Genomic DNA, 22,937 nt, shown 5'->3' with positions numbered 1-22,937 from the left:
GCCTTAATGTTGGCTCGTGATTTACACCCTCTCCCACAATTCGTGAGCTAAGTGGATGGGACTCATTTTGCGGACAAACCCACACTGTCTAATGTGGAAAGTGATGACTTGTGGATGCTTTAAGGCTCTGCGCGCACTGACCATGTTGCATCTAATGGGACTCGCAGGCTTTGAAATTGTATCAGGACTTCATCATTTACTAGAGATCGTCTAGGTCCGAGCTCGCCTCTTTCCTACTAATGGATGCGTATTGTACATTAGCGCTGCCATGGATAACTTTCGTATGGATCATTCGCCATGCAGACTGCTCTATTATCACTTTACTTTTGCATTTAGAGTTTGTCTTTCAATATTGTTCTGCCCTCCTCTTCATGCTTTATCCACAAATATAACAAAACTGTGCATTTTCTAAATATGCACAAAGCATATTTTCTTGATGTACATATTGTGTTTACAGTTTAAGCTTTTAAAAATAACAAAGCTAATTCTTCAAATGTATGTAAACAAAAAGAACATGTTATAAAAAAACCCAGCAAAACTTGCATTTCACAGTTTAATTTTGTTTGTATTCATGATTTCATACTTCTCTCATACTTTTCTTCCTTATAAACCCGACATCACTTGTACTCTGTGGTGTTTAGTGTCTTTTGATGGAGGATTTAGTGCTAAAGTAGGTTTCATTTTGCGTGGGCGAGCGCGCACAGCAGCCGGGCTGATAAAAGCGACCGGGAGGGAGGGGACTCAAACGGTTCGAAAGTGCAGAGAAACTCCACTCCATCCAGCTCAAATAAACTGCCACATTTTGCGCCTGCCTTTACATCAAAGCGCAGACTGTCTGAGCCGTTTGCAACATGAGAGTATCTGCTCTGCTAAGGCCTCTTGAAAGGAAAATATGTTTGGTAGAAGGCTAGTTGACCCGAACTATCCAGAGCTTGCTAAGGTCTTATTTTTATTATGGAACTGTGAAGTTGAATTGAATGTGCAATGATGTACTTTAAAAATTATTTTAAGACTGCATTGGCTGGTAAGGGATTCTTGAACAGCGGCGGTTCTTGCATGAATGGTACCCTACCCGGTCTCTTCCATGTTCCGCTGTTTTTCGTACACAAATAGTAGAAGCAAAAAATAATAATAATTTTTTGTTGTTGTTGTTAATAAATGTTTTAACGACTTCCTGCATAGTATGGAATACTCCAGTAAGGTTTGAAAATTGCAATTATTCATACTTGCAGTTTTCAACACATTGATTTTTACACTTATTGTAACGCTCCTTGTCTTACTATTCCTTATAAAGTAACACAAGTACAACTTTTGTTACCTTTGGCAATTTAGATACGTTGCACAGATAAGCAAGAAAAATACAGAAACATTCTTTCCCTCAGCTGACCAAAGATGTCCAGCAACAAGAGGAGGAAGGGGAAAGCTGCCATACACTTTGCTCCATTCAGCCGAGGAAAACCTTGAATACTTTGGCTCCTTTTTTTTGCATCCCAACAATAAATCATGGTATACATTGTTACCCAGTGCATTCCTATTTATTTTTCCTCTGAAACTTTTTATTTCTGTAAAAGAGAGAAACATATTAAGACTGGCATAGTTGGACTTAAGTGAACAACCAAAAAAAAACACATCCTTTGTCCCAGGTCCCTTTTGAACAGGGACAAGAACAACAGAGCGAGCCCTACTTTTTACTAACAGCCAGACAGACATTGATTACATGGGTGAAGGAGGGACAGCTGCTGTGCATTCCAGACAAGGTCGAGACGTCAGTGAGTGGTGAAAACAAGCATGAGCTGAGCTCTGCTTGGCAGATAAAACCACCCGGCGGTGGAGATGCCAAGACATCTGGGCTCAACGAACGGTGGTTCTATGCTGGCTAGTGACACAGTTTTCTTTCATACCAATTTGCCTGAAGTGATTAGATGAGTGATTTTTCTTAACAGAATAGAAAGATGAAATGAGGAGATAAAAGTGACAAAAGTTGAGATCTGAGAAACCTTTGCTGTGAATACACTACACCCTAGACACTGCATTATGGCCTGTAAATTCAGCGTAATCATCTAATATACTGCATGCTAAAGATTATGCTAGATGTGGGCTTATTTAGTAAATTCCTGTGGGCTCTTTGCAGATTGAATGATTAGTTGGATGGTTGCACGGTCTGCTAAAAACGTTTTGAGTTTTTTTTTTTTTGGGGGGGTCTTTTTTCCAGTGCTTTTAGCCTTGAGGTCTTTTTGCCTTTCTTGGCTCATCACATCCCCTGCTTTGCCCCCTTTATCCCACACTTCTGCAGCTTGGTCAATCTAATTAGATGAGTGCAAGTCATCAGGCTCTGTTTAAAGCCATCAAAGGCAGCTCTGTTCCCTGCTGGGTGCCCACTGGCAGTGAGCAGAGAACAGTAAACGCAGTGTTGTCACTGCAACCCTCGAGACAGCCCAGCCCCTCTGCTTTCAGAGCCACCCACCGGCAGCCGCCGTGACATCATCACCCCATCCTGTGACCCTTGACCTGTCAGAATGTTTGACCCCATGCTTGGTCTCGCGACAGTAGTCTCACTATGTCAGGGCGACGTGGTAGGGGTCACGGTGTCGCTGATGGGCACCAGGCATCGAGCTCCCACCCAGCGTGTGCAAGCAGGGGAGAAGTGTGGGTGTGAGGAGTTTGTAAATAAATTTGTCTTAATTTCAAAAGTACTTTTGTACAAATCGGGGTCTATTGTGGCAAAATGTTGCTAATCCACACCACAACATATAAAACGTGTTTCTCAGTGATTTTTTTCCCTTGAAACAACCAAATTCTCAGCTTTTTATCTAATTTAAATTTTTCTTTTCAAGTTTTTTTTTTTTTTTCCATAAAGTGTAGCGATTCACTCCATTACTTGTGTTGGTTGTATGACGTTGTTTGTGTGTCACTTTTTCCAAATAAAAGCATATTTCATGTATTGTGAATTCATGTTTTCCAGATCCAGAGTGTGGCGACGTCCCCCTTTTAACTCCAGGAAGTAAAGAGATGATGTCCCAGGCTCTGAAAGCCACCTTCAGCGGCTTCACAAAAGAACAGCAAAGGCTGGGTATTCCCAAAGGTAAAGAGAGTCAGTTGCTCATTTGTGGAAATTTAATTTTCTAACTTGGGTCTTAGACTGTCAAAATCACATCACACACTTATTTTTTCACCCCCAAAACTTAATTTAGTGAATTCTTTAAAAATGACTGAAAGCAAGAAAAATCTATTCCTACTCCACGCATTATGGTGCAAGCAGACTTTTCTTCTTGAACGGGTGGAAAATGATGAGTTTGCCTATAAACCCAGGCAACCACAAACAGAATTCATGCTGTTTGCAATCAGCCTTGCTGACAGTATTGCAATGTAATCCCACAATAACTGAAAACTATTTTTTTTTCTAATTTTCATTACCACTGTGGTTTATGTTCCTTTCCTCCCCTACGTTCTTTGTGACACTTTGCAGTTAGTAAGCACAACACCAGAAAGCATAAGTCTACTCTACTGAATCAGTCACTGGTTTAGATGAATGTCTGCACATGCACTTTGAATGAGTTTCACAGCAAATATACCAATCATCAGCTATTTATTGCTCTGCAGACCCCAGACAGTGGACAGAAAACCATGTGACTGAATGGCTTGCATGGACCATAAATGAGTTCAGCCTGAAGAACGTCGACTTTGAGAAATTCGGCATGAACGGTGCCAACCTGTGTGCGATGGGGAAGGAGCGCTTCTTGGACTTAGCACCTGACTTTGTGGGCGACATCCTGTGGGAACATTTAGAAATGCTCCAGAAAGGTAACACTACAGTAATCTAAATGAGAAAACTCATCTTTCTTCTGTTTTTGCTGTATGAAAGAAAACAAAAAAAAACAGGCTGATTTCATTTTTTTCTGTCTGACGGTTTTTGTGGCAATTACTTTAGTAACAGGAGCCAAACAGGAAGGCACGTTTTGGCTCAAGACATAAATGTTTGATCATGCTGGATGCAGTTACACGATAGAAAAAAAAAGACAAAAAAATCAATGATGAGGTCACTGATGCTTATTCTCTATCCATTTTTTATGAAGAGGATACAAAGCATTTCCCCATCAATGGACTGACCTCCAACTTCCAGGAATCCCGCTATACCTCAGACTATTTTGTCAGTAAGTACTCATCACAATCATTGTCAGTCGTACTCTCTAATTGCCAAATATGCATGCGTAAAAAAATGATTGAAAGTGAATCAGCTTTGTGAATACAAACAGTTCAGTAATGCATTTATCCACATTAACATTGTAAATAACTCTAAATTTAGGTTCTGCTTCTAAACTCATGCCAAAGATCTGCAGGGATTATTTTGTGCATTAAGTGATTCAGAAAATGTATCATTTGAGCATTTTTTTTGTATCATTTCAACACAAGAGGAATGCTGACTGTACTACCCTTTGCTTCTTTTTATCCTTCTGTTTTACGTTTTGCTCTTGCTATCCCCATTAACTTGCCTCTGTGTTTTCAGGCTATGGTATTGAGCATGCTCAGTGTGTCCCTCCTTCTGAATACTCAGAACCGGGCTTCATCACGGAGTCATATCAGACGCTTCATCCCATCAGCTCTGAGGAACTGCTCACGCTCAAGTATGAAAGCGAATACCCCGGGATCATCCTACGAGACACAGCCCTCAACTCCATGCAGGGCGACTACTTCTCTGTCAAACAGGAAGTGGTGTCCCCCGACAATATGTGTGTGGGACGCCTCAGTCGAGGTGAGGAGCCATATGTGATACAGTGCTTTGCAAAAGTATTCATGCCCTCCACGCATTTCCTCGTTTTTGCGACGTTACGAGCACAAACTTTATTGTATGTCACTGAGAATTTTTTTAGGTAAAGCGGCACATAATAGTGTGTAGCTGTGAAGTGGACAGAACATAGTAAAATGTTTTCAACATCTTTTCTCAAAATAAAAAAAAACATAATATGAAGGTTAGCATACACTTGCATTCAACCTCTTCTACTGTGATACTTTAAAAGAAAATCTAATTCAAATGCCCTCAGATTCAAGATAGGATGTTCCTTTATTGATCCCCAATTTAAACTTAAAGTTTCAAAGTAGTTTGGAGCAGAGTTCTCTTCTAAACAATACGAGCAAAGCCTTTAACACAACTGATTAGTTTGCGGCTCTAACAGGAAAATATGTGAAAAAGTTCAAGTGATTTGAATGGCTTTGCAAAAACATTTCCCGTATCCCAGGTAAATTCTTTCAGTGATCAAAAGTAGCAAACATTTCATGCCAAACTGAATGTTTATTTTAAACCAAGTTATTGAACCTACCCATAGGTGCATGCATGCGCTTGTGTGAGTGTGTGCAAACGTTGGAGGTGTCTGTGGGTGTCGGCCTGCGTGTGATTGTGCTGAAGCTACCAGAATCTTGTCATGCCACATCAGTGTGCACGCATTAGAAGAGAAGAAAAGCAGGCCCTCTGGTTGGTTTGTGGTTCATGCAAACCTGCCTCACATACTCTAGACTAGGTTGGGAAAAAAAGAAAAGCCTATTGTTTTTGTCAGAGTGATACACGAACCAAAGCCACAATGTGTTCTCTGCTTACCGCTTGTCCCTTATGTAAAGCAGTTCAAGTGGTGTAACCTTAAAGAAGGACGTTTTTTTTTTTTTTTCTTTCTCTTGTTTTTCTTGGCCTCTTTTCCTCGATTCAGTCTCTATGTTCTGCGTAAGGAGATAGAAGTGTCATCCTCGGTTAGCAAGCAAGGGGTTTTCTCATGAAACGGTTTGCTGTTTTAAAATGTGCAGGCTTGTTTTCTCTCCCAAGTGATAGTTTACAGAGGACTTAGCATCGCGGTTTACATTTTAAGCCATGAAGAGAGAGGCTTTTCTTCTCACAAATCCCCAGCTGTATAAATGAATAGCATCTGCCATGTACACCATTGAACGCCTCCCCTAGCCGCTTTTTTAGTCGTTTAAGTGTTTGCCTGCAAGATTTAAGGTTCAATCTTCACGCAACACGCATACCGCGCTCTCAAGCATTGTGTTGTGCTTGCTCGACGTGGGAAAGTGCTTTGTATCCCGGCTGATATCCACATGTGGCTTCAATTTTACCAGCTGAAGATCTCGGCATCGGTTGAGGCATTGCATTATCTGTCATTTGTTAATGACTTACCATTCAAAGACGCCGCTTATCTTTCCCAGGGCCAAAAATAGCGAGACAGTTTGTGGGATTGTCTTCCATTTAGAATCAAATCCAAATGGTGGTTGTAAAAGCGAAATGGGGTGTGAAATGGAGAGAGTGGCATAACACAGAACTGTATGGCTTAGTGATACTCAAAGTTTCTACTTCTAGCGTGTTTTATTTGTCCCTTTTCTAACTTTTGCTCATAAGTTGGCCATTTTCCAGAGTTCTTGCATTAACACATTGAAATCAGAAATTATTTTATGCAATAGTATTCTTTCTTCTTGAACTTTTTTTACATTGTAACCTTCGGTGTCATTCCCGTAACACACCAACACAAAAGTAATATGTCATTGGGAAAATGCATCACTTTCAACTTTAAAAAAAAAAAAAAATCTGAAAAGTGTGGCATGCAGGTATATTCAGCCTCTGTTACTACTTCTCCTAAATAAAATACATTGTAGCCAATTTTTTTCTGAAGCCGTACATATAGGTGTATAACTTAATCCCAGTGTAGCTATAGCTGTAGTATAGCTGTAATGGACATTAGTGAATTACCATGACACACATGAGACACGTCAGGAGTAAAGTTGTGGAGATGCTTAAATCACAGTTGTGGCATAAACCAATATTCCAAAAGCACAAAAGTTGGAATAAGAATGACCCTGAACATGCAGCCAGAGCTAATGTAATGGTTTAAATTATTGTACATTCAGTTGTTAGTTTGGACCAAAATCCATCTGAGAATCTGTGGCCAGATTTTGAAATTGCTGTTTACACATGCTGTCCAAGAAATTTGACATTCATTTTGCTTTTATTAAGCCTTTCTAAAAGACTGCAAACAAGAAAAAAAAAATACAAATAAGTATTATTGCTTTAAAGTCTCCCAATGTAGTAAAGTTAACCGTCGTCCTTGATGACAAATCTTTTTTTTCCCCCCGTTTTTGTTCCAATGTCCTGCCAGGTAAGCTCGGTGGCCAGGACTCCTTCGAGAGCATCGATAGCTTTGAGAGCTGCGACCGACTGACCCAGTCGTGGAGCAGCCAGTCCTCGTTCAGCAGCCTGCAGCGAGTACCGTCCTATGACAGCTTTGACTCGGAAGACTACCCCACCGCCTTGCATGGACACAAACCCAAGGGCACCTTCAAAGACTACGTGAGGGAGCGCTCCGACCTCAGCAAGGACAAGCCTGTCATTCCAGCGGCAGCATTGGCGGGATACACGGGTAAGACGACCAGTAGTCGAACGTCGAATGGGACAATTTCGTTGCTTGAAAAATCTTTCGGGGAACACTTAGAAAGTGAGGCTTCAACCTAGAAAATTTCACAAAAATAATTTCATTTTTCAATTAAAATTACAGCTTAATAAGGTAGTGCTTTTATGCCTTCGCCAGACTTCAAGTGAAAGAAAAGCTGTTGCTCCTTTTAGTTTCACTGCACAGCTGTAACACACTTGTTGATGCTCTGCAAAAGTCCCACGTGTGGGAGTTTTGTATTTGCACCACTTTTAGAATAGAAAGAGAGAGAGACACCTTTTACCCAAGTTGCCCAAGTTACTCAGATCAAAGAAAACAAAATAGATTTTGCTCCTGCCTCCTCCTCCTCCTCCTCCTGCTACTTCTTTGCTCTCTATTTTTCTTTCTCACCCTCTTGTTCTGCCTTCACTTCTCATCTACCTCATTGGTATCTCCAGCCCGCATCTAAACCTATTTTTCCAGGTCGTCCTAGCAACGGTGGTGAAAAAAAAAAAAAGAAATTATGCCTGCCCTTGCTCGTAGCACTACAGCAAAATTATCTCTTCATCTTACTGAGGCATCTTCGCACCCATACATGCTCGAAAAAGCTGCTTGACGTATGCTCTTCAGGTTCACTAAGATGTTGAGATACTCGCAAACCTCTAAAGCAAATGCACTATTTCTGCATCTGTTTCAGGTTTTGGTTGAAATTGTGCTGCTGTTCCCTTGAATTGTTAACCTGATGTGTGCAGCAAGATAAATAGATGTTTTATCATTGTTTTTGTTTGGTGCTGTCATCGGGTCGATTTAATCTCGATGTTTATTTCATAATACCTGAGGAGAAGTCTTGAACCGGTTGTCTCATTTGTTCCTCTGTAAAAGCAAGGTTTTGAAGACGGTTGATAGCTTGCAGTGCAGACACTGCACCGGGACTTTTTCTGTCCTGCTTAAAATTATAGTCACAAGAGTGCGCCACTGTTTGTAATAAAAAAAGGGGAAATCCCAGCAAATTTTTCCAACGTCACAAACAATACATACATGAGATCTCATTAGACGGACCCAAAGTCGGTATGCACAAGTTAATTCTTCATGTGCATGGTTATTAGTTCAAAAGCCACTTGTGGAACAATGAGTCATTCATTTGTAATGATGCTGGAAAGATCTTCTAATGGATTTATAATCAAATAACAAAGAGAAAATGCAGCTCCTCTTAGAACCATTAGAGCCCCATGTTGCTCCTTGCAACCTTTTTGACGAAAATGGCAAACCGCTAAAAAAAAAAAAAGAAAGAAAACTCTTTGCAAAAATGTGGCTTTTATGGCATTATCACTTGTTTGTACAAAAAAATAAAAATACAAGAAACAAAATAATTGTTGCTAAAATATTTATCAAGCAAGTTCTGTTTCAGGTGCAATGTGTTGTAGTGTCATTTCAATCTTAAAAAAAAAAGCTTTCGTCAGCTTTATAGGAAAATGCAAGGTGAAAGTACATTCACCAACCAACTGTTGTAGATACGCCTGCTCAGCAATTTTCTGGCAGCAACCCAGTGACTTTAGGAATCACCACTTACTGAAGTTCAAATAAGGTATCAGAAATGAGATTTAGTCAGTTTGAATTTGGCAGCGTTGTTAATTTTTGATAAAATGTCTTCTAGTGTTAAATGCTCATTAGAATTGAAAGTTTATTGATCTTTGGGAATATGTTCTTGCATTATTACGCCATTACCATTGTATTACTTGAAAATGGTTAACTGTTTACCACAATAACTTCCAGGACAATTTGTCGTCCAGTAAATGTTGCTCATCATTAAAGGCCTATGCACACATCATCTAATGAATGATTCTAACTCCAGCAGGGCAACACACCATGTGTAAAATCTCAAATCATTTTAAAATAGTTACTTGAACATTGCAATGACTTCACCATATTCGGATTCCCATACGAGGGGTTTTTAAACCTAGATCTTGAGGCCCGGTGTCCTGCAATGTTTAGATGTATGTTCTGGTCCAACACAGCTGAATCCAATAGCTGAGTCATCCCCTCAACGCGCAGTCAACTTCTCCGGAGTCCTGTTAATGGCCTTATTATTTGGCTCTATTATGTTAAAGCAGAAACATATCTTAAATTTACAGGCCACTAAACCTTGAGACCCAGGTTTTGAAGACCCCATCTATTAAGGCATCTTTGAGATGTGGTGGAACAAGATATTTGCATCATGTATGTGCAGAGGACAAATATGCAGTAACTGGATGCACTGAGTGTATAATATTCATGGTGCAATAGACCATCTTCTCCTGTAAAGAAATGGAAAGAAATATTGCCATGACATGCTTTGATGATGGATGAAGTTAAATCCTACCAATGTGGAGTTTATGTTTGCGTGTAGATCCGCGTGCACATCCATGTCCTAACAAGCCAGATGGAGGACGTAAAAATCAAAAAGCAAGGCAAATGAGTTAGAAATGTAAAAAAAAAGTGTAAGGAAAATCGAAGCTTACGTTTAGAATAAACAAACATTTCCAAAACAGCGTTTATGATAACTCGACAAGTTGCTCTGCTTGGTTTCCTGTCCCGGTGTGACAGGTGACACTTACAGCGAGGACAGGGAGTCAGATAAGGCTGCTGAGTGATAAGTGAAGCTCCAGTTGTCGTCTTCGCAGGTTTCCTGTGAGAGCTTGTTATTTACACCTCTGTCTGCTCCAACACCAGGCAGCTTCAAAAACTGCTAAACCCTCAATATTTTAATACTGATAACATGTGAATCTTTTTCTTTCTCTGCTGAAAGATACTATCCTTTTTTTGCACTCCAACAATAAATTAGTCTTGCTCATAGTTTTACTAATAACCAAAAGTGACATTAGTAAAAAGCTCCATTTGTCTGTTAGAGTTCCTGTTTCTGTCTTGGCTGCAAATATTTAACCCCTTAACTGCTGCCCGCAAATCGCTTACATATTTGTTACTGGGTCGATGAGGACACCAGCGTCCTCATGACATTTAAGAGCTTTTTAAGGCACATATGGTGTACCATGAATTACATTCTAAAGACTGCTGCAAATGAAAGCCTCTACGCTTTTGCCACAGTGTATGCTCTTTCAATGAAGCTCTTTGTACATGAAGAGAGCAACATATTTTTGGAAACTTTTTTTTTTCTTTTGGAATGGATCGCTTGTGAGAGCACAGCGGGCTGGTATCACCCATGTATGTGGGCTGACTGCTACTTTGACTCAATTTTGAACACTTTGGGAATGAAAGACAGAGACTGTTGCAAAGAAGCCACTTCTTTCTAAATCCAAAGTGGCTGTTTGTTCTGCACCGTCTTCAGTCCCAGCAGTAGTTTTATAAAAAGCTCCCCCAAATGCCATTTCAAGCTTTCGGCCCACGCGTCTGTTTCACTGAAAGCTTTGGTTTTGTGTTGTGTAAGGGCACATACGTTTTTTTTTTTTGTTGTTTTTTTTCTTACGCACTCGCGAGACACAGAGAGTGAGACAGATAGGTGAGTATAGCTAAACTGCTGAGGCGGCGTATGCTGCACAGGCAGGTGTGATTTCAACATACGAGCCTCAAAAGTGGGCGCGTTCTTCTATGTGAAGAAAACCACACGATCAAAGTGTAGCGCAGTGAATCTAGTTCATAGACAAAACCATTTTTTTTATCCTCTTTGTTCTGCCTTTCCACCTTTTTCCATCAAGTGATACAAACTCTTGTATTAGTGTTTGTTTAAAATAGGTTGTATTGGGTTACTATTTTAGTCCTTTTTCTTAAAAAATATAACCCTATTGTAGTATATGTGAGGCTTTGGGAGCTGTTCTCTTCTTGAAGCACTGGTTGTAAGTCGTTAGATGTGCTGCAGAAGCCCAGAGGCAGCGCCTCTTTTTTTAAAATGATGATTTCATCAGTAAGGAACTCATACAGACACTGACTCTAGAATCTCATACTGTACCGAGCCGATGGCAGACAAGGGACTACATGATGAATGAGACTGTTGTATTTAGGAGGACATTTGCTTCCACTGCTTTCCTTCAGCCTGACCCAGATCAGAAGGTTTACTTTGTCCCTCTTCAGACCTAAGTGAATAATTGGCATGAATATTTAACAGTTTCATATTTAGGACTGGACCGTGTTACGTGTGGCATTCTGGTTGACCTTAAAATCTGTGTTTTCCTTCCTGGTTAGTGTATCTTGTACTGCAGTAAGTTGTGAAATCTCTGAAAGCAACTTGTAGCTTCAACTGTTCTTTAAGACCTTGATTTATATGCAGCATTACCGTTCCATGGATGCAGGGCATTATTATTTAAATTGCAGAATTTTAATAACTTAAACCAGTTGGTAAGCTTCAGAACTTGGGAATGTTTCCTGAAGCCAGATCTCCTTTGGCCTGAGCTAACACTTACCTCAGTAAATCCTCACACCAGCCAGCATCAGCACAAACAACAATGCCTTCTCTCCAAGTAAGCTGGCTAAACAAAACACCTCCTTCAAACATGCTCTCACATCTGTTCCACAGGCAGTGGCCCCATCCAGCTGTGGCAATTTCTCCTGGAGTTGCTGACCGACAAGTCCTGCCAGTCCTTCATCAGCTGGACAGGCGACGGCTGGGAGTTTAAGCTCTCTGACCCAGATGAGGTGAGAGGCTGTGACCCTGTTGGTCACTGGCACACGAGATGGGAGGTCCTAAGTGTTTGGCCAGATGAAAAAGATGTCTTCTTTGTGAAAACAGTTGCCTATTGTTTCTGACTTCAGTAATTATGTAGCGTGGTACTTAGGCTGGTTTATCATGAGTAGGTCCAATTTAAATACAGTATATACTATGTAGTACCTGGCAAAAGTACTTTTTCATGTTTTGTCACATGACAATTCCAGTTTAAGCAAATAGGTTTAACTGGGATTGTATGACAGACCTACACAAAACTCTACATATTTGTAAACTGGAAGGGATTATGCATAGTTTTCAAAATTATTAACAAAAACCTCCCAAGACATTCTGTGATATTGCTGCCTGTAAGCTTGACTTTTTGCAGCCAGTCTATTTTCCCATAGTTCCACCAATCTTCCCATTAACTCTGACCAGCTTCCTCTCTGATGTTAGGAAAAAATGACACCCTCAGCATGATGCTACCACTCCACAAGATTCCCAACAGGGTGGTTTGCTTAGGGCTATGCAGTATTGTTTTTCTGTAACTCTCTGCATTTCTAACTTTGGTTTTATGTGACCAGACAGAGTTGTTCCACATTTTGCTATTCTGGACAACTGATCCAATGGAGCTGTAAATCTCTACAGCTCCACCAGCTTTTCTCTAATTAATCTTTCCTTTGTCATGCTTTCCAGCTCAGATGGACAACCATGTTATATTACATACAACTGGGCTGAATATATTAGGGAGTTTACTAGTGAAGGTCGTTATTTACATATTTATGGTTGTCACAATAAAAAATACAGCTCTGTAAAAAATTAAGAAACCACTTAAAATGATCAGGTTTTCAGATTTCACTTTTTATAGGTTTATTTTTGAGTAAAATGAACATTGTTCTTTTATTCTGTGAACTACTGACATGTCTCTGAAATTCCAAGCAAAAATTTAGTATTTATTTGCAGAAATGGTCATAATGATAAAACAAGATGCAGTGCTTTCAGACTGCAAATAATGCAAAGAAAACAAGTTCATATTCATTTAGCGCCAACAATACTAAGGAAGAGTTCGGAAATCAATAGTTGGTGGAATAACCATGAGGTTTCCAATGGGGTTCAGTGCAATTATCTCTTATTTTTTTCCAGAGCTGTACGTGCTTCTAATATTTTTACTTGTAAAAAGCAATTGAGAACAGTATGTAGTTTTTCTTCCATTTTACAATGATGTGCTACATTGTGTCGATCTATCATATAAAATCTTTATCAAAAACAGAGGTTTGTGATAGTACGTTAGCAAAATCTGAACTTTTTTCAAATAATTTTTTTTACATGAGACATTTTAATTTTTTCTTATTTCGATGTGCTCTTTCTTTCTCTCTGTGCAGGTTGCCCGGAGGTGGGGCAAAAGGAAAAACAAGCCCAAGATGAATTATGAGAAACTGAGCCGTGGCCTGCGCTATTATTATGACAAAAATATCATCCACAAGACGTCTGGGAAGCGCTATGTGTACCGCTTTGTCTGTGACTTGAAAAGCTTGCTGGGCTACACACCCGAAGAGCTGCACGCAATGTTGGACGTAAAGCCTGACACAGACGAGTGAAAGCAGAACTGGCGAAAAGAGCAAAAAGAAACTTGGGACAAAGGTTGAGCTGCTGGGACTGAGGCTCATAACGTTGTCTTAACTGTTTGATAAGAGTTGGTTATCCATTTTTCTGGGGGGACCGAAAAGTTTTTAATGACTCAGTGATGGTCTTTGTTGGATTTGAGCTCCAGTCTTTCAGGCCAAGTTTTAAAAGGAAGGCAGAAGCCAAAAAAACAAAACCTGTATTCACAACCTGTTGGAAATGACGAGTGTGCATGAATGTGTGAGTGAGTGTGGGATTGTGCGCGCGTCTGACATAATACTGGTATTATTTAGCAGCTCAAGGTAAATGAGACGCTACTGGGTAGAATTATCAGGTTATCTTGTGTTCTGTTTAAGTAGCAATGAGGAGGAGGCGAGAGCTCTGCGATACAAGGTGTGAATAAACGAAGTCGAGAAAGAGCCTTTTTAAAGTAACTTGTTTCATTTTTGAGTTAAGCAACAAGCAGGTGAAAGGTTCCTGCTGAGAGAACAGTTGCCAAAATGTCAAAACGGAACAGATATTTACAACCATTATCACTGTTTCTCTCCTGCAAGGGGAGAGTTTTCAGCAAGGACCAAAAAAAAAAGTGTAATGTAGGATTTGATGTTTGAGGACCATATGCTTGTGCCAGTATTATATTGTTAGAGCACCCGATTTAAGTCCACCAGGCCGATTACTGGGCAGAGTATTTTTGTCTTTAAGTGTTTCAAATTAGACTTCATCATTGAATGCCAAGTTACACTGTTCTGTTCTCATGGAGCCCATAGCAGAAATGTGTCGATTTGAGTCAGACAACACTAGAGACGCACTGGCCCGGTGCTCTGTCAGGTTTGAAGAGCCTGTTGGAGATTACTCATACCCAAAGAGGTCTGCAAGACAACCGAAAGAAGCCGTTGCTTTTGAAACTGACGCTTTCACCTTTATGTACATGTCGCCACCTTGTTAGGAACACATTCTGTGACTGAAACGTATGCATTTTTTGCATAATGCCTCCAGTATTAGCAAACTGTAGACAATCTACGTGGGGAGAATCAGTAGACGTTGGTGCAAATTAGATGAACAATCTTGTCAGTTCACTGTCCACATCAACCAATCATTTTAATGATGTTTTAATAGTTCTGTCTGTCCTGTAAAAGTTATAGCGATTGGCGGGTTTTTACGCAGCCATAAGAATGTCAAATGTGGATCAATTTTTGTTTGTTATGCAGAACATTTTGTCCATAAGAAAGGAAGTAGAGTAGTGTGATGGTATAACGTAAGAAAAAACTGAAAGGCAATAGACAAATGTTGACTTTAGAGAACGGTAACCTGTTTGTTATGAATGAAGGTCATGGAAAGAAGTACGTGGATAGTGCAGGTGAATTATCACTTAGGCAACAGAAAGGGCACAAGTTGATTTGTGTGGCTCTTGCATGGCTGATGGCAGACTATTCAGATTGTAGTTTATGTGCGTTTTTATCAATGATCAAAAATAATATATGCCTCAGAGAGTGTCGTATTCTAAGAGCACATTTATAACAATTCACTGGTTACATTTTAGGCAAATTGGCAGCGGCTTCCTCCCCAAACAGTGGGAACAGTGTCGGTACACTGGGAAATGCCAAAGTTGAATATTATCCTAAAATACTATGTTATTGTTTACAGTGGCTGAATGTTACCCATATGGATGAAAATAGCTTTGGAGATGTCTATTTGTACAGATTGTATTTCATAATGCTTTACTGAGACCCGGATTACACAAATAATCAGGAGACAAAGCAGGAATAATAACCAAAACTCATGTGAGGTCTTTTGGCTACGGTGCTTTGGGTGTCTACAACGTTTGACACGGAGCAGAAATTTCTCACGTATTTGGAAAGTGTTGTCTTTTATCTTTTTTATATTTGTTAAGCAGACAGTTTTTGGACAAAGTCTTTGCCATTTCGGGTTTCCCCACTGAGTGCAGAGAAGAGATGCTGTATTTGTTCTTCTTGTCTAACTGGTAAAAATCTCCATCATTATCGAGCACTGACTCTCAAACCTGTGTTGCTTTTACAACAGAGAATTGGATCCTAAAAATGTATTAAACTGCACTGTATGTTATTTTCTTTCTACATGTCGTTTCAAAACAGTGTTTATTATTTTGTGTTTTTTTTTTTTTTTGCTTTTGTCATGATGTTCATAACAAAGGACAACTTTAATGCCTATAATGTTAATATTTTTTATTTTTAAACGTGTTTTGTCAGGAACCATTCTGTTGTTCAATGTGGGAGACTACAATCTACTGCAGGACTTGTGTTATCAGTGACGAGAACATACACACCAATATTTTGTGGCATATGCATATCTCAAAATGGATTTTAGAAGGAAAGCCTTGTTGTTTTTTAATGGATGTTATTCTTTTCTGTATATTTTATAGTGTCTTTGTATTTTTGTTATGAGATCATTTTTATTGTATTTAGTTCACAAACATTTGAATATTTTTCAATAATTTATATTTTATAAAAGACGAGAGACGCAGACAGCTGGTGCTTTCATGGGAATTTAAAGGTAGCGCAGGACAAAAATAATGTAGCGGATTTTATTTCCAATTGTCTGTTTTGTTTTTGTTTGTTTTGTTTTTTTTTGTTCTTTTTTATATCGAAAATAGACCTGTCTGCTTGAGGAAAAAAAGGCTGATGCTGGCCCATCAATGATTTCTGCTGGAAAGGTTTTATAAACTGTAGCTTCTATTTCTAAAATGTACTTAATGTACTTCAAAATGTTATAAAATATATGTGAAGAAAGACTTTAGCGTTCTGTGTGGTGTGTTATTTAATTTATTTATCATTCATCTTTATCATTCATCTTGCATAGGCAAGGTGTGGAAGTTTGCGATCAGGTATTTTAAATTTTTTTGGAATGAGCTTATTTCATTTTATTTTGTGAGGGTTGTACTTGTTTGTATGTGTCAGATAATATCCATTATAATTTTTAACATTCGAGGTCCCAACCAGAACATATTATTGGAGCAAGAAGGACAATAGTATTAACTTGAACCAACTGAAGCTGTGACTCCAGAGTACAGGGTAGGAGGACATTGAAACATAAACCGACCACAGAGTGTCCCAGTTTTAACAAGTGTTTCTTATGTGTTGATAAGGTCATGTAAAATGAAACCGACATATTGGGACTCATTCATGTTCTAGCAACCCCTCATATAAATTCCACCATAGATGGAAAACATGCAGAGCCGTGGCCTGCTGCCTCAGACTGCACAGATGTTTTGGCCCTTCTGCAGCCGAGTAGAAACACATTAGAATAGTCGAGATTCAGATCACCGTATCTTTATTATGAATGCAAAAGACAAAGCAGAGTCAATATTTTAAAGCCTAAGATGAAGATGTGTGTTTAGTTAAAGACAAATTCACACACTTCAAAAAATACACTGCTCAAAAAAATAAAGGGAACACTTAAACACTTAAGTGAAAACTTAAGTGTTGCCTTTATTTTTTTGAGCAGTATATATTGATTAATTCAGTATTTTACGTGTGTATGTTTATTAGAACAACTGTGCTGCCTTCCTTCCCAATATTCTCTTCTCAGTGCTTTTCTTGGCTGAGGGCAGGCTGAGGTTACCAGGTGGTTCTTCTCCTATTCCACCTCCTCGCTCTGACTGGGCTGATGATTGAAACCAGACATGACTGTTGGGCAGGTTTTAAAATACCCTCCCAGACAGTGCGAGCTTTAACAGTCCATTGTGATACCACTCATGCCCACCAGCTCCACATCCAAACACAGATTCAAAGCTGGGTCATGAAGAATCCACTTCCCCCCACCCCGTCTGCCTTTGTAACCGCGCTTAAATCTTCCACCGATTTAACAAGAGATTTAAGACGGAGGGGCTGCAAAGAGCAGAGGAAGTCTGAGCAGAAAGTGAGAACAGTCACAACTGACAGTTACAGAAAAATTACAGATAACTCCTTGCTGCTTCGTCCAAAAGAATCCTCCTCCATGTTCATCCATCCACAGACCTCCGGATGGCTGACTGTGTCTCGTTTGTCATATTTCAAGGTTAAATATTTAGCGAAAGGGTCTTACCAAGTTATGTATATTTTCTGTATGCATAGCACTGCTGGAACAGACAGAAGGAGATTACAAGACCTACAGTAACCATATTGTAAAGGAATACAGGTTAAAATTCAGGGCCTAACACTAACATGTAGTAGGCGTAACATTCAGGGAACAGAAGTACATCTATTTTCACTGCCTTAAATTACTATCCTCCTCATCAAAAGACTATCTTTGTGACGCACAAGAGACAAAGTCAGTGGTTCCATTACGCAGACATGTTGTGAAATATGGACAATGTGTCTCAGAGGACCCTTAAGGAGGGTAGGGCTAATGTAGACTCCAGTGGTGTCAGGGGATTAAGAGTTTGGTTTAACATTACTCTCAAATGTGTACCGAGTTTGAAAGGAGCAAATAATCTGGTTTTTTTCTTCATGTTTATGAACTAAGCTCATTACTTTAATCTGACTTCAGAATCGACATGCACTGAGTTTTCATACACTCCATCCAGCACATTTTTTATTCACCAAATACAACAGAATTTGAGTGAAGAAAAACCTATTGGATTGAATTGAATTGAACTGAATTGAAAAAAATGCACTTTATACCATGTTAACTGAAAACTCTTTGGTTAAGAAACTGGCATATTTAACAAAATAGCAGTTCCCTTAACTGCTATTTTAAGGTTTAAAGTGTGTGTTACTTATTAAAAAAGCACAAACATATTTAAGTATACAGTATACTTAAGATTCTATGAAGAATTTACGAAAGCTAATCGTTTCTAGAATCAAGCATTCACTTCATTAGTAATCATTGTAAGGTTTACTTTTTAGTGTTTAAGTAGGTAAAAGACATACACAAAAATTATCTTTTCAGTTTTGGAAATTTGGGACTGTTTTTTAATTCCTTTCCAAACTGACCCATAGGAAAATGGATCTTATTGGGGAACTCTAGAATCTAAGTTGTCCTCCTGCACTAGTCAGGTGTGTATACAGCATCTGAAACAAGCAGGACACTGGCCCACTAAGGACTAGATTTGGCCACAGCTGTCTTAAAGAGTCCTAAAGTGCATGAAAAAACTCTTAAGAGATTTTAAGAAATAAATGACCCCATCCTTCTAAATAAGACACAACGATCTTCCTCTTCAGCCCACTACAAACTAAACAGACTATTTACAGGCTCATCAATTATTTGTAAAATGTGTTATTTCAAAACACTTGAGATGTAGCAAGGTCTCTGTATAGTCATACCTGCTCCTTCTCTTTCTCTGTGGCATTTATGCTATTGTTGTGTCTGCAAAGTGTTGAACTACTTGTCTTGGCAGGTGTGGTGGTTGTATTATCCAGGTTTATAGAGGGCAGATTCAGGGCATCTCCTGCTTTGGCTGCTAATTTGCATTTTTATTGCCGCTGTCACATCCTCAGTTAATACACCATTGACTTCCTGAGCCACCCCTGGACCACACTGCATCACCTTGCTATCCCACCCGAAATGAGAGTGCCTCCTGGCCCCTGGATCTACATTGGGTGGAGTTCGGGCACCATTCGACCTGGCATTCTTAGGCGGAAATGGAGTGTCGTCTCATGTTAATGTGGACTTTCCATTAGGAAAAGATGATTGATTTGTGTTGTACTGTTTCTGTGAATAGGAAATAGAACCATAGAATAGAGGAGAGTGATGAAGCTTTGTGAGCAGGTGAGGCCACATGCAAACTAGAGTGAGACTGAATCAGAGAGCAGATGATGGGGGCGGGGGAGAGGTGAGCAAGAATTTTGGAGACAAAGAGAGATGAGAGATGGAATAGAAAGCTGAATGTGGGAGGGTGAAGGTTAGTAGGTGAAAAGGAGCAAAGGAGCAGTGGAGGGTTTCGAGGTGTGAAGGGATGGGGAGACGAGTGGTGAGAGATGGCAAAGGTGTTGAGGTGCTGAAAGACTTTCATTTCAAACACTGTCTCCAAGCGAGATGACAGACGACAGCAGAAAAGAGAAGAATCTTCAAGTGAGCTTGTAATATTCTTGGGGTTTGTAAAGAACCCGAAAAACTATTTAAAAGCCAATTCATTCAAAATGTAATTCAATATCCACAGCTGCAGCATTCAGACGCGACCTCGTTTTGAACAAGCATGGCGGCATAAGGGAGAAACAGTGTGGGCTGGATTAAAACAGCCTTTGGTAACTGTCCAGTTAAACATGTCAATGTTTTCACTTTTATTTCACTTTGAGTCAAGTGGGATTCAGCAACTTTCCCAGGACATCTGCTCCTAGCGCCCACGTTTTTGTCCTTGTCCAATGGAAGAGCTTCATTTACAACTAAGACCTGTGGGGGCTCTGTCGTGATTGGCCCACCCGGACCAGAACCCAGAAAGGGACGGCTGAGCCCTGAGAATTTTCCGAAACATTTTCTTCTTCGTCTTGGCTTTCAGCAGCATCTGCTTTCAATCAAGTCACTGCTTTGCCTTTTTATTTTTTTCCTGCTGTGTGACTTAGACGTACATGAAAATCAGATGTACAGAGCCTCGCAGGTTTATATTGTGAGTGAGCAAAATGAAGCAATGAATAGTGGATAATAGTGAAGTGGATAGGATATGATCAAAATATTTATCACATGACGTTCTTCAAAGTTTGACTTTCATTTATACTCAAACTCCAATAAATGATACTTTGTAGAAACACCTTTCAGATGTGCCAAGCTAGGAAGTGTTATAAATCTGTACAAGCTTGGCACATCTAGAGATGTACATTTTCTTGAATTCCTCCTTGCGAACAATCTAATATTGGATGAGAAGTTTTTGTGAACTGGACTTTGACTGAACCCATTGTTGCAAATGAATGTGGTTTGATCAAAGCCATATCGTTGTATAGGTTATCCTGCTGGTCTCCTCAGCCTCTAAGAATTTCTTCCAGAAGGGCAGGTTTCAAATCTGACTACTTTCCTTTTCCCTGCTAATGAATAACATCCTCACACTATTCAATCGAATTCAAAAATACTCTCTTTATCCCAAAGGGAAATTAAATGTTGTAACTCACATCATCCAAATATCTTCAAAGAGTTGCTGTGGAGAGCTATGTAGTGGGAAGAATAGATCTTCAGTAATAGTCTTGTAAGAAATCTTTAGAAACTTCTGACTCTAGCTGTATGAGAGTCTCATGACTAACATGACGTGCTAATATCCAGGCAGCAGAGATACAATGCCACAGTCATATGTAACTGTTGATTCTTCGACCTGAACTGTGGATCTCTGCAGCTCCTCCAGAGAGGTTAAATTCAACCAGCGAAATCCATTAATATTTGAGTTTTGTACTGGACAAAATGTGAAAAGGTTGAAGGGGCATAAATACTTTGTCAAGATATTGTATTTTCCGCACTACAAGGCACACCTTAAAAACCTTAAATTTCCTCAAAAGCCGACAGTGCGCCTTATAATCCGGTGCGCCTTATATATGGACCAATATTGAGCCACAAAAGGTCTAGCAACTACGGTGAGCAGCCGCCGACTTCATTTTCCCCGTAGAAGAAGTGCGCGGTGCATACTGGGATAGTTGTCAGAACGCTGGTTTGATAATAAAGTTTGATAATACATAGCCAGGCGGTGGAGGGGCGGGGGAAGAGAGACAGAGGCTGCGGCAGCAGCGTGTCGTTGGTCTGTGTTACCCAGAAAGCAGTTGGGCACAATGTCGCAGCACAAACACCGTGAGTGAAACAACGACTGGGGCAGCCTACTACATAAAGTACTCGGGGACCACTTCTTTACAAATGTGGATGTGTAATAGAGTGCGGAACAAATTGGCAACCCAAACTGAGGTGTCTATTCTATGTGCCTTATAATGCAGTGTGCCTTATATATAATAAAAGTTTTAAAATAGGCCATTAATTGAAGGTGCGCCTTTTAGTGCGGAAAATACGGTAATTGTTTTACAAAGTTCTGACCTCTAAATGACAATTAAATGGGCTATGGTGAAATTAGCATTAGCAGTGTCACAAAACATGTTACACTGTTATTTAGTTCCTGAATGAGATCTGACTGGGGTGAATGTCAGCAAAGTCAGGAGGCGAAAGCTCAAGCAGCGTACATGCTTTAACTGCTGCCCTCAGCACTTCAAGCCACCATGTTCATGAGAAACTATTACAAAAGGTCAACATGCCTTACCACAAGTGCCTATGCAAGTTGCACTTGTGTGTTTTACTTTTTTTTTCGCTAACCATTTTGACCACCTATTTTGGTCATGCTATTTGGTCATTACTGTTGTTATTAATGACTTTCAGTATAGCAGGTCCTGTCTACAGATTTTGGGAAATGAGGACAATTTTTCACTGCAACCAAAGAAAAGCTCGTAATGTAAGTGATAGCAACTACAGCTTTTGCCTTGCAATTAGTTATGGTGCCTGTGTTGTTTCTGCCAGCAAATTGTTCCAAAGGTTTTGGCCCCCATGGCAAAACAATTATGGGAGAAATAACTTGGAGAGTACAGTACTGGGACAGTGAATTTAGGAGACAGTGTGTTTAGTTCTGTGGAAACAACTGGGTCTATTTGTTAATGTTAGCCACAAACAAATTTAAACCCAGATAGAAGTAAAACAGAGCCAGGAAACACACAATAATAATCCAAATTACTTTGTAGACCCCATCTCACAGGCACTCAACAACAAAGTCAAAATTATTAAGGAAAACTGCTTTTCATACGAGAACGTTTGCCTCCAAAGCAGATAAAGTTATTACCGGTGGCTGCCTGTTTCCAAGCTCCCTCCCTTTGACCTTTGACTTCATGGTCCAGCTCCAGCTGGGCACATCCTAATTTACAGAGCAGTCGAGCCTTCTGGCCTTAAAACACAAATGTGGGTCAAACTTCACCAATAAATCTGTCTTGTGCCCCTCCAGAAGAAAGTTCTAGCGTTTCATTGTACTGCCTCTGTAATCCTTTCCTAAATTCTCATCTTAACCCATTTTGTTTGTTTGACTAAAAAAGTGCTAATAAATCATATACATTTCTTCTCTTTGCACACTTTTTTCAGATATCGAGTAAAGGATTTTGTTAATACAAAAAGTTTTCAGTTGGTTAATACATACAATCCTAAGACATTGAAGCCTGTTTGAAACATGTTTAAATGTGAAAAATACCTTAGCAAAGCACTGCAATAACTATTACAGAGTATAAATGTTTTTCTTTCTAATACATTCTGCTGCAAATGATCATGGGAATGTTTTTCCACTCAATTAAATGTCAAGAATTTTCTATTTTTCACATGTTGTGTGTATT

General features: G+C 39.6%; 1 protein-coding gene across 4 annotated transcripts in view; it reads left to right on the top strand.

The window, feature by feature from the left end:
- The window catches only part of ets1 (ETS proto-oncogene 1, transcription factor), a 40,994-nt gene extending 24,574 nt beyond the window's left edge, over window positions 1–16,420 (top strand). For all 4 annotated transcript variants that reach the window (XM_008425963.3, XM_008425964.3, XM_008425966.3 and 1 more), the window contains 7 exons: window positions 2,963–3,082; window positions 3,601–3,801; window positions 4,074–4,151; window positions 4,505–4,750; window positions 7,131–7,391; window positions 11,905–12,023; window positions 13,413–16,420. In XM_008425963.3, the coding sequence (XP_008424185.1) occupies window positions 2,963–3,082; window positions 3,601–3,801; window positions 4,074–4,151; window positions 4,505–4,750; window positions 7,131–7,391; window positions 11,905–12,023; window positions 13,413–13,628 (1,241 nt within the window). In that variant the 3' untranslated portion in view covers window positions 13,629–16,420. The remainder of the gene's footprint in view (window positions 1–2,962; window positions 3,083–3,600; window positions 3,802–4,073; window positions 4,152–4,504; window positions 4,751–7,130; window positions 7,392–11,904; window positions 12,024–13,412) is intronic.
- Window positions 16,421–22,937: the final 6,517 nt, after the last annotated feature.

Source organism: Poecilia reticulata, chromosome 13, assembly GCF_904066995.2.
Source record: "Poecilia reticulata chromosome 13, P_reticulata-male-v2, whole genome shotgun sequence".
NCBI classification, from domain to species: domain Eukaryota; kingdom Metazoa; phylum Chordata; class Actinopteri; order Cyprinodontiformes; family Poeciliidae; genus Poecilia; species Poecilia reticulata.
Note: the sequence above shows the minus strand (reverse complement) of the source record. Positions and strands in the feature narration are given on the sequence as shown.